The sequence below is a fragment of the Sinohyriopsis cumingii genome, chromosome 3 (assembly GCF_028554795.1).
Source record: "Sinohyriopsis cumingii isolate HCF-2022 chromosome 3, ASM2855479v2, whole genome shotgun sequence".
NCBI lineage: Eukaryota > Metazoa > Mollusca > Bivalvia > Unionida > Unionidae > Sinohyriopsis > Sinohyriopsis cumingii.
In genome coordinates, this window is record NC_142963.1 from 29436564 (window position 1) to 29452972 (window position 16409).

At 35.8% G+C, this 16409-nt stretch overlaps 1 protein-coding gene across 5 annotated transcripts in view; it reads right to left on the bottom strand.

The window, feature by feature from the left end:
* LOC149802610 (rho GTPase-activating protein 44-like) overlaps positions 1 to 16409 on the bottom strand; it is a 128398-nt gene that overhangs the window by 34085 nt on the left and 77904 nt on the right. For 4 of the 5 annotated variants that reach the window (XM_089951913.1, XM_089951912.1, XM_089951911.1 and 1 more), the window contains exons 13-15: positions 13527 to 13643; positions 8660 to 8739; positions 5959 to 6276 (exon numbers count right to left, since the gene is read on the bottom strand). In XM_089951913.1, the coding sequence (XP_089808039.1) occupies positions 5959 to 6276; positions 8660 to 8739; positions 13527 to 13643 (515 nt within the window). The remainder of the gene's footprint in view (positions 1 to 5958; positions 6277 to 8659; positions 8740 to 13526; positions 13644 to 16409) is intronic. The other variant, XM_089951914.1, reaches the window with a different exon arrangement.

The following is a 16409-nucleotide window of genomic DNA, read 5'->3' on the forward strand; positions in this document are numbered from 1 at the left end:
ATATGAAATGCATGTCATAAACTCTTTGAATGCCCACATGTTTACATGTACTACACACAGTTAACCTGTTGATGTACAATGTATACTCATTAATATTACCACTGAATAATCATATTTATTTCTACATTCAACTGCAATGGTCGGAAAGGGGTAGACTAGGATGTATAAAGCAAAAATCTATGAGGTCATACGCTAAACATAAATACTTAACCTATGTTAGTCAAGCATAAAAATATTAATCATAGTGACCCGTTATAAGCATATAAGACTTCAAGAGATTTCTCCACTTATTCAGTTTTGTGATTTTAACATAAACAGTGCCCAACAAACACAAAATTTCGACAAAGTCACTGAAGCATAAAATATGTCATATTGACTTCTTTTTGCAATAAGGATGAAGTACTTATCAAGATAAATCCCCATTATTTCAAGACTCTAGGTAGGATAGTATGCATACACCATCTTGAACTAAATTTAAAAAAAACAAACATAACCAAAGTCAATGAAAGGGAAATAGGTTAATATAGGTTGGAGATGGGGTGGGGTGCTTTTAGTTGTTGTTATATTGGTGTGGTACTAAAAGACATGCACAACATCATCAAATATCATGATTCAAGCATGACAATGTCTGAAAAATGAATATATGGTCAAATTTAACTTAAGTCAGTGAATTGTATAAAAAAAGGTATATAATGACCTACTTTTGCAATGAGGATGATTCCTCCTACCAAACTGTATTATTCCAGATAAGAATAGTATGTATATAGCATGAAAATAAAATGTGATCATGATATAATCATAAAAACTAAGCCAGTAAAATGTATAAAATGTTAAGTTGCAGTTACCTTCTTAAGTTGTAATTAACAGAGATTCATAAAAACAACTAGTTTAGTAATTCTAATATGCCAGTGAAGCATCAATTATAGGTCACAGTGATATACTTTTGGGATTATTTTAAAGTACTCATCAAGATGAATCTCCAACTTTCATCATTTCAGGTATAACAGTGAGCATTCTGGGAGCTGAATAACTATGTGGTCATGAGTTAAACACCTAAGATTAACTTAAGCCAGTAAATGTGCAATGCAAGTCAGTTACTCTCCCTTGACGTATGGGTGTGGTAAACAATAAGGATGAATATTATCGTCTATCTTAATGATTCTAGCATGAACAGTGCTTGAAAAAATTAACTTAAATTATAAAATTCAAACAATGTCAGTGAAGCATGAAATATGGTGACAGTAACCTACTATTGTAATGAGGGTATAGTATGTATTAAGAAACATCCTCTCACAAAGTTTAATAATTTCAGGCATACCAGTATGTATTACAAGTGCTTCAAACCTATGTGGTCATGAACTAAACTTAAAAATTATAACTAAGCCAGCACAATGCAAAATGTAGACCCAGTGACATTTTTTTTGCAAGGGAGTGGCACTGTCTGAGACTCATACAATTATTTAGACTGATGATTATAAAATGAACAGTGCTTCAAAAATAAACTTAAAAGAAGATGCATTCCATCACCATGTTTTATGATTCCTGGTAGTAAACGATTTGGTCAGAGCTAAACACAAAATCTGTAACACTTATGTACAAATAATGTGTATGTACAAAGAAACCCCCTTAGCACTCAATAACTGGGGTGGGTACTGTGAAACCCACTCCAAACTGTTTCTTTGGACCAAAGAAGAAACAATACTGTAGGTTCAGCAAGGACGTCCAGTGCTGATGTATCCACTAATGCCAATAACAAGACTATTACATCAGCTATTCTCTACTGCACAGCGATGACTGAAAATGAAAAACTGTTGGTGATCTGTAATAGCACTGGCATTGCTTGATTAATGCCATGTGTGTACAAATTGAATTTAAAATAAACTGATTCTGGTTGCAACATGGGAAATTAAGTCAGAGTGGAATACAATTTAAGCATAAAATCCGAACAATAAAAGTATGTTCAAAATGCAATACTTTAATTATCAAATTGATTTAATGTGTACAGTGAAACAGTCACTGTTCAACATCTTAAATTATCTTCAATTATAATTTCAGTTGAAAAATTTAACAGAATTAATTTTAACACAGGAATGGTGAAAGTTTTCAAATGTGCTTAATAACAATTTTAAAAATCACCATAAATCTTCTTAAATGTGTCCTACCCATTATACAAAAAACTCGAAATTACATCTACCTATAATATGATTCAATAAAAATATTCAATGCAGCAACTGACACAAGAAGAATCCAGTCTCAATGATCTGGACTTGTAACCTCTAATGAATTGTTATTTTATCCCTTGGATGACCTGTGTACATAGTCTGATAGAAATAGATTTCAACATTTTAAAAAAAAACCAAAATTTCAGCACAAAGTTGAAGTTGGATAAAAGACAGCAGATGAAAGATAATGATGTAATTGCAACATTTTTTGCTGACAAGTCACAAAAACAAAAACCAAGCAAATTCTGGGAACTGATGTCCCCAGCTTTTCTTAAGAGCAGGGAAGTGTATTTCTGCATTTGAAAGGACTAGGTGACAACTGAGCTAAGGTACATTTGTTAGGAAAACAATACTGATGAAACAGAACACTGATGATGCAAACCAGGTGAGATCTCATCAACACAAAGCTGAATACAAAATCTGTGTCCTACATTCAGCAGCCATAGCTACTCTTAAATGATCACACTAGAAACTGATAATTATGTCCTGCATAAGTTATAAAAATACACAGATGCATATAATTTTCTTGAAATGCAACAAAAACAACTAAGGAAATTCTTGAGAAGTAGTAAAAGAGGGATGGTCTAACAATTAGATACCACAGCTATGTTAAATGATGAAGCAGACCAAATGCAATATCAACAAAGCTGCATTCCAAGAGAGTTACTGTGCTGAAAAGCAAGCTCGCCGCTCCAGTCAAAATGAATTAAGCCTGGTGATGAGGTACTGATGCAACTGACAATCAACTCAAATGTGGTCTCATTAATATCAAGCTGCCCACTCAGTTTATTTAAAATCCAACATGGGAGTCATTCATTTACACAACAAAAGTAGCTGAGTCTGACAGTCAAGGACCATAAATCTGTAAATGACACAGAATGCTTATGGCTGAAATCAGGCATGGTCTCACAAATATCTAGCTGCATTTCAAATTTGGTGAAAACCTAAATTAAACCAACAGAGTTAAATGTGCAGAAATGAAAATGATAACAAAAGGCTATAACCTTGCCAAATAACGACGTGTAAAGCTCATAATCATTTTGAGTCAAGATCCTATCAATATTTAGTGTTGAAATCCTATCATAAATCAAGCAGAAGTAGACCTGCCAACCAGGGGCTATAACTCTGCTTTAAGACAGTGATGTAGAATGCTCACCATCAAACTCAGCCAAGGCCTAATCATTATCAAGCTGACTACAAAATTTGGTTAGAGTATAAAGCTAACTAAGGACGTTGTAGTGCAAAAAAAAGTGTGAGGATATATGATAAAGGGCTAATACTGTGCTAAACAATGATACAGAGCACTAACCAAATTATTAAACTGAAATAAAAGTGGGTGGCTGTTGTTTTGGGGTTTAATGCCATTTTTTAGCACATGGTAAGCTGTACATGGCAGCCAGCATTACTGGTGGAGGAAGACCCTGGGTAGACTCTGGTAAGAACCACCAACCCATGGGAAGCTAATACTTACCCACACTGACTGAGCTAAAGAATCGAACCCATGCATACAGAGGTTAGATGGCAGTGATTGGTGAAAGCATTCACTTTAGACCACTCTGCCATTCAGGGTCCCTAAAAGTGGGTGGATCTGACAATCCAGAGCAAAAACTCTGCTAAATGTAGAACATTGAAAATTAAGGTCTCATCATAAATATCTAGCTTGCAAACTGAATTTGGATGAAATAAAAAAAAAAGCAGTTAATGAGCAACAATAGAAGTGGACGAGTCTTACTGTTACAACCTGGGGTTACACCTCTACTAACAATGTGAAACGCTGACAATTGAATTTGGATAAAAACTCATGAATTTCAAGCTATAGACCAAAATTTGATTTAAATCAAATAATAATCAAGGGAGTTAATGTGTGGAAATGAAAGTGTGATGGATGGTAGGATGGAGAGACAGACAGGCTCAATACAATGCCCCCCTTTTGAGCAAAAAAGATCAGTACACATGTGCAAAAATCAAATGCAGATACCCAACCAATGCAGCAAATAAAATATTGATGCCTCTGAACTTTATTTTATGTGGGTCTATCTATCTATATACCTGAAATTAATATGTTACATTCATTGTAATAATGATCTATATATAAATATCTGAAATCAAATGAAAATGAACAGAACACATTAGTATAAAGATGGAAAAACAAGGTAAAGCCACTACAGAACTAAAACTTTATTTCAAATGATTATATGAACAATACATGTATAGTTTCATGCAAATTCCCAGCTTTCCCATCATGCATTGCAACAAAAGCAGCTGTCCTCCTATGACAAAGCAGAGCTACTTCAGGCAGTGAATTCCCAAACCAGAAAAACGATCCAAGGCCATGCTGATAATATGAATGGCAGAATATGAAAATATGAATCCACTTGTCGGAAATGAATATAGCAAGATAATGTCCATATGTAAAGTTTGAGAAATAAATTCCAATAGTAATTTTCAAAGGAGGTGGGGTGAGGGCTTAAACCATTTCTCACATAATTATGTTGGGAAGCAAGCTAAGGGTCAGGGTGCAGGCATGTACTCAACTGGGGAAGACCTCCAAACCTTGAGAAGTAATAATTCCAGGGAAAGGAAAAACCTAGCCTTCAGTTTGTTTCCATTTACATATGAGGTTATGAAAAAATGCACTACTGCATTTCTTTTGAGTTCATTATACTCACAAATTGAAAAACAAAGATATAATGACATTTAACATTTTTACAGTTTTAGGTTATATTATAAATTTCAGGTCTTCCAAGCACATCCTGTTATTTGAAAAATAAGATGATTGTAAGAAGAAATATTATCTGCTTTCTTCGCCACCAAATATCAATGACCTAAGTATATAAATTTGAATAGAAGGTTAGAATTTCTTACACAATTCTTACCTTAAATTTCTCCAAAACACTTCAAAAAGTTAAGAAAAATAAATAAAAAAAGCAAGAGAAAAACAAACCTTTTAAAAATATTTTTTGTAACTTAACTGTTCCATGGTTAAGCACAGAAAGACAACTTAAAATTAAAAATACATTTTACTGGGTAAAAAAATGCACTCAAGAAAAAGCAATCATATATAATCTCATCTGCCATCTTAAATTGGATTTTATATTTAAAAAAAGCTATGCAAGACATGTTTCTGATTGAGAAGAATTAAAAAAGAACAACAATTTTACTCAAAATAGAGTCAAGTTTGCAGAAAAAATTATGTCTCAGGACTTTCCTATACTGAAAAAGATAGAAAACTGCAGACTAGGTATTGACATTCTGCCAAATACTGAACACTGTTGAAAAACAAGGGATGTTTTTTTATGGAGAACTTCATACAAAAGGGTATGCTCCTATAGAGAACTGCAAACAGTATACTGACCCTGACCATGACCTTGAGGCTGCCTGTCACCTCCTATGACCCCTGCACTGCTTCCCATCATGCCTTTGTTACTATTGGTAACCTGTCTCTGCTGAAACTGGTCATCCCACATCGCCCTCACTTTTGTGAGATAATCAGGCCATGATCCATCACCAAGGGAGTGAAGAGCGAATGCTGTGTCATATACATCAGAGTGAATACTTTTTGGTGGAGTTACAGGTGCAGATGGGAGAGGACACAGTCTATTATGAATGTTATTCTGATTTTTATGTCTGTCCATGGGGTTAAACTTGATGATAGGGTTAGTAGTATTAGCAGTGTTAAAGTTACTAAATGATCTCACAGATTCAGGTGAGGATGATTTAAAGGTCGATGAATCACCTTCAGTGTCAGGTTCACAGTTGGCTACATCAACTTTATTTGTAGCTTCACTCAGGGAGGAGACAGAAGATTTAGGGGTGATATCAGATGATGGAAAACTATCTGGCCCACTGGAAATATCAGTCTGCAATGTAAGTGACACCATAGCAGCTGGCAGAAGTGCTTCACATAACTGGTTGGTCATGGAATTTCCACTGCTCTTTTTGACCATGGGTGTGGCCTGCACATGACCTGTTGCTTCCTGGTCTGGTGTTCTGGTTTGATTGATTCCTCCATGTGGAGGGGCACTGCCTCGAGTGGTCATGTGAAAATCAATTTCTGCTCAATGCCAAAAAAGACAGAGTGTTTAACTGTTAATGACAACTATATGACATCAAAGACTTACAATGACTATGAAAGTGGAAAAATCTATAAATAGTTCTTACATAAATCACATAAACATTATCAACATACAAAAAAATGAGAACAGTTTCTGAGAAACCTACACCAAGGAAAATGAATATATATACACACAATATATACCATTCCATAAAATTACTCATGGTGGCTTAATCTTTATCATAATGGGATACATGCAATTAGTAATTATAAAGGGTATCAATTGTTGTAACATAATTCCAACCTGTAGGAGGCCTAAATGGGATAATTGCTGAATCCTTCCATTTACAGTAAATGTTAAACATATACTAAGTAAATACATGTAATACTTAAATGTCTCTGAATTACCTTTGCAATAATATTGTATTCTTAAAACAGTTCTACATAAATCTTCATATAATGAAATCACACACACACACACACAATTTATGTAATACACATTAAAATGAACAATATCAATACAAGATGTGTAATTATCTCTTTGCTATATATACAGTGGTCTCCCTATTAAAAGACCACCCTTTCTGGACCTAGAAGGTGGCCATTCTATCTAAAGGGGCAATCACAATGATGTGAGTTGTAATTAAACGTAAGGTGTGTTTTGGATTTTAGAAAATGAAGTTTAACAATTTTAGTTGCATCATTATGATGTCTGCAGTGTGGCAGTTTATAGTGATGTCTAGCACTGGGGCATCATGCCACAGACATGTAGCATCATGTCCTCCCCAGTCACATCATCCTAACACCAGCCCAATCAGTCCTAACACTAACCTCTTAATGCTGAGTGCCAAGCGAGGCAGCTGCAATAACCATTTTGATAAGTCTTTGGTATCACTCAGTTGGGGTTCAAACCCCCAACCTCCCCCATCTGTGGTGGATGCTCTAACCACTTGGGCTACCAGAGCAGTCATATCAATTAAGAAAGATGTTAACTAATGAAATGGGATCCGTGTCATAAAATTTATATTAATGTTATTTTAAATAATTATGAAATTAACTGCATTAAAAAAAACCATTACAAAACCTTGTAAATTAAATCAGGGTACAAATGTCTGTCTGTAACTATCACTCTCTATCCATTCCATTCTCCCACTGATGCAGAATATACAATTAATGATGTTTATTTTAATAAATTTGTGTCAAATTTATCAGCAGTGATCAAAGAATATACAACTGATGATGTTTATTTTAATAAATATATGTCAAATGTATCAGCAGCGATCAAAGGCTCTCCTTGTTTAGCTGACTGCTGATGAAATTTATAACCTTTCAAATTATTACTTCACAGCCAAGCATCCCCCTTCTAAATTAATTTCTATCTCTTACACAAATTACTCAGAGTTAACAATGGAAGTGGACTTATATTGTGATATATACTTTTCCAGATGCAAGCATATATCTATTTCCATGACTGTACAAGCAACTGTGTAGCGGAAACTGAAAGTAAAAATGCATGTAATCACTTGAACCTAAAAATAAGCTCACTATGACTTGCGTTTGGTACGGTTGTACAGTAAACCTCAGACTGTATGTACAAATCAATTTTCATGTCTGTAGGGATAATAGTGTCTAAGATAAACAGTGTTAAACATAAAATGTGCAGATTTGCTAACACTAACCATGAGGCTGATGCCAATGGATGAATATGACACTAGCTATAGCATAAGTTCTCCTGCACTTAGTACAATCAACAATGTTTCACATATAGAATCCAATGAATTTATTAATTTGATGTTAGTTTTGACACATTTCACAATTATTAAAAGACAAAATATCCTCATTTGGAGAATGCATTCATGCCATTATTTCAATCAAATGATAAAGAAGCAGATGTCTTGGTGAAATCTTTGGCATAAAGAAAATGCAACCACAGAGTATTGGCAATTCTCCATGCTGCTCATGATGGCTGTGGAAAATCCCAGTATAAATGTATAGCTTGCAGCTCAGTTTGCAGAAAAAAGTACATGTATGTCTTTGCAGCTTCTGGTTCCTATGCCATACTCCTCTATCTCTTGGAACAAATACAGGCAAATCTAGTGAAAATTATGTTATTAATGTTCATAGCCACCTAGGTAACAGTGAGATACATAAGATTTCATACACAGTCATACCAGACTGGTTTACATTCTGAACTTTGCATACCGCACATGATTGTGAGCTGCAAGTCATAGAAAACAAGCCATAATGACTTTGTGGACAGTCATCATTTTGGTGAGGCTAACCAGTCTTAATTTCTTAATTCTGTTTGAGACATATCTCTTTAGTTGCCTAGAGCTACGAGAATACTCTGCCTAGTCAATTGTATACCTATTTACATACTCACCTCCAGGGAAGAACCAATCGGCATGCATGATTATCAACTCAATGAGATTACTTAGTACTCCAGTTGTGGCCATGTTTGGGCTGAAAGAAGCAGAAAATAAAATTTTCATAGAAACTTACGATGTCATATTTATGTCTGATTTATTTATATTATACAGCCCAATGTCATGAGTTATCTCTTGTATGCTAAATATGGAATGTCTCATTTTTAAACAGGTTATTCTCTCTGTCTCTGTCTTTGTCCCTCTCTCCCTCAGTAATCAGCAATATTGATGTCTTCATTCAAAATTGTTGAGCAAATGCATACTTAACGTGCATTTACAAAAAAATTCATCAAGAACAATTTGCTCAAAATCGTTCAATCCCTTACAGGGCTAATGGAGCCAATTGCTGTAAATATTCTAAACCCTGTCCATATCATGTTTGTCAAGCTTTATGTAGATATCAAAGAAAAACTTAATGTACCTTAGCTCAATCTGCAAGCTTAGAGACAGTTATCTGTTTAATAGTCATATGGGTGGACATGATCCATACCATGAAAGAATGTTGATTTTTGTGATTGAGACAAAATATCATTTTTTTTGTATTTGAATACTCAGTTTTTGAATTTCATCAAAACTGTATTTACCTAAATATCTTTATGTATATCCTTTAGAGGAAAAATTACAATCTGCTCTGCAACGTACATGTAAATGTAAACTGAAATCAAATTTTTATTATATGCATTTATACCTGAAAAGAAACTTTGTAATATACACTCAGATGAATAATAACCATTTACCTAATTATTTATGTATATATTTTTATATATCACTGACATGCTTATTATTTCTAGATGTTACTTGCATTGTAAAATTTAGACCAGTGGCCTACATTTCCTCAGAAACAATTTTATGAATTAGTCTATTTGTAAATAATCCACTGGTCCTAATGAATAAGATACATGCCATTCAAATCATATGATACACATGACTGATGGAAAATCTCTGTAGGTCCAAGACCATAAGGGCTGATGCAATGGTCCAACATTCCTTGCTGTTATTTTTTATTGCTTCTCTTAAACAACTTTCAGGACAGTCATCACTATTTGATCTTGAGGTAAAGTTGGTCCTGAATCCATCCATTCATGTCATACCTTATTTGCCACATTAGTGTTGTTGGTGAAAAACTGATGCAACTTGAACCATGTAAACATTTTTTAGAAAAAGAAAGTTAAGTAGACTAATAAAGAGCTGACACATTGTTGCCTGCTTTATTAAAACTTGTGCTGAGGTGTCACAAAACAGCACTACATACCTTAATGAAACCGATACTCATCTGAACTCTAACATGGCGATCAACAAAAAGAAATCTTGTTGACAGGAATGGTAACAGTGATTTATAATAAACATACCTTGACAGGAATGGTAACAGTGATTTTTACTAAACATACCTTGACAGGAATGGCAACAGTGATTTTTACTAAACATCCCTTGACAGGAATGGTAACTGATTTATACTAAACATCCCTTGACAGGAATGGTAACTGATTTATACTAAACATCCCTTGACAGGAATGGTAACAGTGATTTATACTAAACATCCCTTGGCAGGAATGGTAACAGTGATTTATACTAAACATCCCTTGACAGGAATGGTAACAGTGATTTTTACTAAACATACCTTGCAATATGTCCTGAATAAAAATAGCTCAGATCTGATCTCCAGAAGTCTTTGCTGAGAATGAGTTCGAAAATCAGACCAAATTGACCACCAGGTCATGACAAAAGTCAATGCTTACATTTTTGTAATTCACTGAGCTTATGAACACGGTGATATGTACATATATAAATGAAACTTGACCAGACTTTGTTTTTATTTGTTTTTAATAAATATGTTAATACTCAGCACTTTGACATGTATTTTTAATCAAAGGTCTTGACTTAGGTTTTTATCTGCAACCGTTTAGAAGCATGATAAATAATAAAAAAACCATACATTTTTATCAAACCCAAGTTTATTGATACATATGAAGAAAATAATCAACTGTTTTAAATGAACTTTGGAACAACAAATTTTCTAAGATAACAAAATATCTTCCACATTACCAAAATAATTTCTTTTGTCCATTTGCAAACTTTATACCAAAATAATGAATTATAAGATCACAAAATACTGGAAACAGTTAACTGAAATTAATGACCAAACAGCAAATTATCTTCTTAGCGTATTGCCCTGGTATACGCCCTGGTATACTTACTTATGCATGCCTGTTTTCTCTGATTCAAATTATAACATTTTCTCAAATTCAAATTAAAACAATGAACAGTATTTAGGAGTTGCTCTTCCCCTGTTCACATTCCTTGCCCCACTGGTAGCTATTTAGACCTCAGTAAAAATAAGTTATTTAATGTAATGACTAATTTTTCTCCATCCACAGTCACTACTCAGAATGAGTTTTATTAGCTAATAATTAAAATGTCTCATCCTGATAGTGGCAAGTTTGCCATTCTCTGGTGAAATTTTGTCTTTCCTGAAGAAATTATCCATCAAGTTACTGCCCTGCACATATGGAGACTACCTCTAAATATGATTCTCATTTTGCCATATATGTGTCAAATAAACTTTTCAAACTTGGACCTCTGATATACATTACAGAGACAGTTCTAACTTGAAATACAAATGACTACATGTCAGAAAATGTATCCTCTATTATTGATATTTTAGAATTGGTAAGCAGAAGTTTTGCAAGTGTAAAATGCCAATGTTTTTTTTATTAAAAAAATCCCCCAAATTTTGAAAATCTTATTAGGTTATCCATATTTAAATACAAATATGCCAAACAATCTGTTCATCTTGAGTGGTTTATGATTGGTTTAATTGTGCTAAACAAGATTTATATCAAAAATGTTTTAAAATTTTCAAAAATTGTCTGAAAATCTGATCAGGTTATTTAAATGTAAATATGAATACAAGCATGCCTACTAAATTATATTTGTCTACCTTTTTGTACTTTTTTGCTTAATTGTCCTATAAACCTTTTTTTTTTAAAGTCTAAGTGTGCAAAGTTAAATAATGTGTAATCTAATTCTTTCAACAACATATCAATAAAAAATAAGCCTGCTGCCTATGGCTTCCATTTAATGATGCTAAAAAGCTGTTTGTTAAAAGGTAAGGCCAAATAAAAAAATATGTGTGGTTCTGGTTACAATGGAACAAAATTAGGGTCAGTACAAACTGGTTTTTTTTTGTTTGTCTAGAGGGATTTAAATTAAGCATAAACTTTGAAAATAAGTGACATTGGCATCCTGATTTAAGTATAATCATATTTACATATCTTTGTAACTAGTTTTTTTTAAAAAGATTTTTAAAAACAATTTTCATTGTCCAAAAAAAGTAGAGTTGGCAGGACAAAATGGGGTGAGTCATGTAACCAGACCCATGCATATCTTTTTATTTGGCCAAAATGTCCAAAATGTCATAGAAAATGCATAAAAAAGAAGAAAAATTGCTGTAATGGCCTGAAAATCTAACCACTGATCAAGTGTTAAAATTTCATGGCTCTAATTTATTAGTTTTTGTACTACCATACTAAAATGGATTCAGGACAGACATGTGCAAAGACAGATAGATTGATGCAAAGATGGAGAGCAGCAGAACAGTATGCTCTCTTCTGTTACTGCATATAGAACATAATCTACCAAATCTTTAACTTTGACTACTATATATATTTGCTTACAAGTCAAATTCAACTGCAAACAAGATAGACCCTGATCTGCCATCACATAAAAATGAGGCAGATTAGGGTGCATGTTGTTTGTTCTATTTACTACTACTACTAACAAATTACAAAGACCCAGATCTGCCAGCACATTATGCAATGGCAAATCTTGGTTTGTGCAGTTTGCAACTGGACTGGACTTATAAGTGAGTATATGTGATACTAGTATACTTATATCAGCTTTTGTCCTTTAATAATGATTCTTGTCTAACCCATTTAATCTGGAAGTTATGGCTTAATCAAAACAACAAAGATGTAAGCACTGAACAGCTACTGTCTTAGTTTTGCTTTCTCAGTTTCATGTCAGTATTAACATAAGACATAAGCACATGTACACAGCAAAATGAAATGTTAATTAAAGCAATGATCCTATTTCAATTTGTTCTGTTTGCTAAATTACCATATATACATGCTTATAAGTGTGGTCCAACTGCAAACAATGATGACCTTGATGTGCTGTCGTACAATGTGCTGGCAGATCTGGGTCTATTTTGTTCTACTGATCACTCCTAACAAACTGCAATGACCCAGATCTGGCAGCATTGTATGAATAGGTAAATCTGGGTCTATGCAGTCTACTGTTGGACCTGACTTACAGGCAATTATACATGTAACAATTGTAAGATTTATTTTCTGTACTTACAGGGAAATCATCCAGTTTCCTTTTTATAAATGGTATTCCTTAAAGCAACCAGACAAAAAAAGAAACTTTATAGGCATTACTTTTCGAATCCAGAAAATAAAAATCTAACTGGATACACTAAAACCTTGCTTATTTTTCTGTTTTTGTATGTGCCTAGGTGCAAACTTAAAAAGAAAAAAACTTTTTCTGGTTTTCATGGCACTTCAACACAAGTGGGTTACTTAGAGATGAGGCCCAAGAGCACACCATGGCAAACATATCTGATAGTAGGATCTCAACCTCTACCCTTCTGGGTGTGAGGCCTGCATGATATGAACTGAGTCCCCTTGGCTCTATCAGATAAATGAGAGTTTGAGTTGTACTGAATTGGCATGTTCATGGGACACATTTGTGGTGTTCATACAGTGATCACTCTTAAATATAAGATCCAGAACAGTCTATAAATAAAGATACTTTCTTTCTTACCCTGTTTCCCCTTGGGACCAGATTAAATTAGGTCCTATCACGATGGCTATGTTACTTGGTGTCATTTTGTTCACATCTGATCTCTCAGCTAACTTGGATAAGAATTTAATCAAATATCTGAAAAACAAAAAAATTGCAAACTGAAAACTGATTACCATCACTATATACCTCCTTGTGGCACAGAGGTGAGTTTATATTATACACAGATAATCTTCCACATGTGAAAGTAGGCAAAATTTGAAAATCTAACCAATGTTGACAAGCCTTGGCACTAGTACAAAATATAAAACATTTAGGTTAAATTTTCCTATCCTTCTATACATATGGGGAAAATTACTTTTCTCAGCCACCATAAACATCACTTTTATGTGTCCAGCATTCTATATATGGACAAAAGCTGTATTTTATTGGATATTTTACTTGTAATTACAGATTTAATGAGGACACCTTTTCCTATTACTAATATGAAAGTTATGTCTGTAAAGTAATAACTATGAAAATAACCTGTGATTGATGTTGATTTGTACAAGTTTCTGTTCATACCTGGGACAACCAGTCACCACTGTCTGACTAAGGGTAAAATTCCAGTAAAAATAGAAATCTCATGAATAAGCAGCTTTATTTCCATGCTTGTCTCAGTCATATATTTCTCATCTACACTGGCCCTTGTGCCTGATAATTTCTTTACTTCTGCCCCAATGATGTCACTGTCTCTGCTGTCCATTTCTCATCTACCCTGGCCCTTGTGGCTGCTAATTCCTTTACTTCTGCCCCAAGGAGGTCAATGTCTCTGCTGTCCATTTCTCATCTACCCTGGCCCTTGTGCCTGCTAATTCCTTTACTCCTGCCCCAAGGAGGTCAATGTCTCTGCTGTCCATTTCTCATCTACCCTGGCCCTTGTGCCTGCTAATTCCTTTATTTCTGCCCCAAGGAGGTCAATGTCTCTGCTATCCATTTCTCATCTACCCTGGCCCTTGTGCCTGCTAATTCCTTTACTCCTGCACCAATAAGGTCAATGTCTCTGCTGTCCATTTCTCATCAACCCTGGCCCTTGTGCCTGCTAATTCCTTTATTTCTGCCCCAAGGAGGTCAATGTCTCTGCTATCCATTTCTCATCTACCCTGGCCCTTGTGCCTGCTAATTCCTTTACTCCTGCCCCAATGAGGTCAATGTCTCTGCTATCCATTTCTCATCAACCCTGGCCCTTGTGCTTGCTAATTCCTTTACTCCTGCCCCAATGAGGTCAATGTCTCTGCTATCCATTTCTCATCAACCCTGGCCCTTGTGCCTGCTAATTCCTTTACTCCTGCCCCAATGAGGTCAATGTCTCTGCTGTCCATTTCTCATCTACCCTGGCCCTTGTGCCTGCTAATTCCTTTATTTCTGCCCCAAGGAGGTCAATGTCTCTGCTATCCATTTCTCATCTACCCTGGCCCTTGTGCTTGCTAATTCCTTTACTCCTGCCCCAATGATGTCAATGTCTCTGCTGTCCATTTCTCATTTACCCTGGCCCTTGTGCCTGCTAATTCCTTTACTCCTGCCCCAATGAGGTCAATGTCTCTGCTATCCATTTCTCATCAACCCTGGCCCTTGTGCCTGCTAATTCCTTTACTCCTGCCCCAATGAGGTCAATGTCTCTGCTATCCATTTCTCATCTACCCTGGCCCTTGTGCCTGCTAATTCCTTTACTCCTGCCCCAATGAGGTCAATGTCTCTGCTGTCCATTTCTCATCTACCCTGGCCCTTGTGCCTGCTAATTCCTTTATTTCTGCCCCAAGGAGGTCAATGTCTCTGCTGTCCATTTCTCATCTACCCTGGCCCTTGTGCCTGCTAATTCCTTTATTTCTGCCCCAAGGAGGTCAATGTCTCTGCTATCCATTTCTCATCTACCCTGGCCCTTGTGCCTGCTAATTCCTTTACTCCTGCCCCAATGAGGTCAATGTCTCTGCTATCCATTTCTCATCAACCCTGGCCCTTGTGCTTGCTAATTCCTTTACTCCTGCCCCAATGAGGTCAATGTCTCTGCTATCCATTTCTCATCTACCCTGGCCCTTGTGCCTGCTAATTCCTTTACTCCTGCCCCAATGAGGTCAATGTCTCTGCTGTCCATTTCTCATCTACCCTGGCCCTTGTGCCTGCTAATTCCTTTACTCCTGCCCCAATGAGGTCAATGTCTCTGCTATCCATTTCTCATCTACCCTGGCCCTTGTGCCTGCTAATTCCTTTACTCCTGCCCCAATGAGGTCAATGTCTCTGCTGTCCATTTCTCATCTACCCTGACCCTTGTGCCTGCTAATTCCTTTACTCCTGCCCCAAGGAGGTCAATGTCTCTGCTGTCCATTTCTCATCTACCCTGGCCCTTGTGCCTGCTAATTCCTTTACTCCTGCACCAATAAGGTCAATGTCTCTGCCGTCCATTTCTCATCTACCCTGGCCCTTGTGCCTGCTAATTCCTTTACTCCTGCCCCAATGATGTCAATGTCTCTGCTGTCCATTTCTCATTTACCCTGGCCCTTGTGCCTGCTAATTCCTTTACTCCTGCCCCAATGAGGTCAATGTCTCTGCTGTCCATTTCTCATCTACCCTGGCACTTGTGCCTGATAATTCCTTTACTCATGCCCCAAGGAGGTCAATGCCTCTGCTGTCCATTTCTCATCTACCCTGGCCCTTGTGCCTGCTAATTCCTTTACTCCTGCCCCAATGAGGTCAATGCCTCTGCTGTCCATTTCTCATCTACCCTGGCCCTTGTGCCTGCTAATTCCTTTACTCCTGCCCCAATGAGGTCAATGCCTCTGCTGTCCACTTCTCATCTACCCTGGCCCTTGTGCCTGCTAATTCCTTTACTCCTGCCCCAAGGAGGTCAATGTCTCTGCTATCCATTTC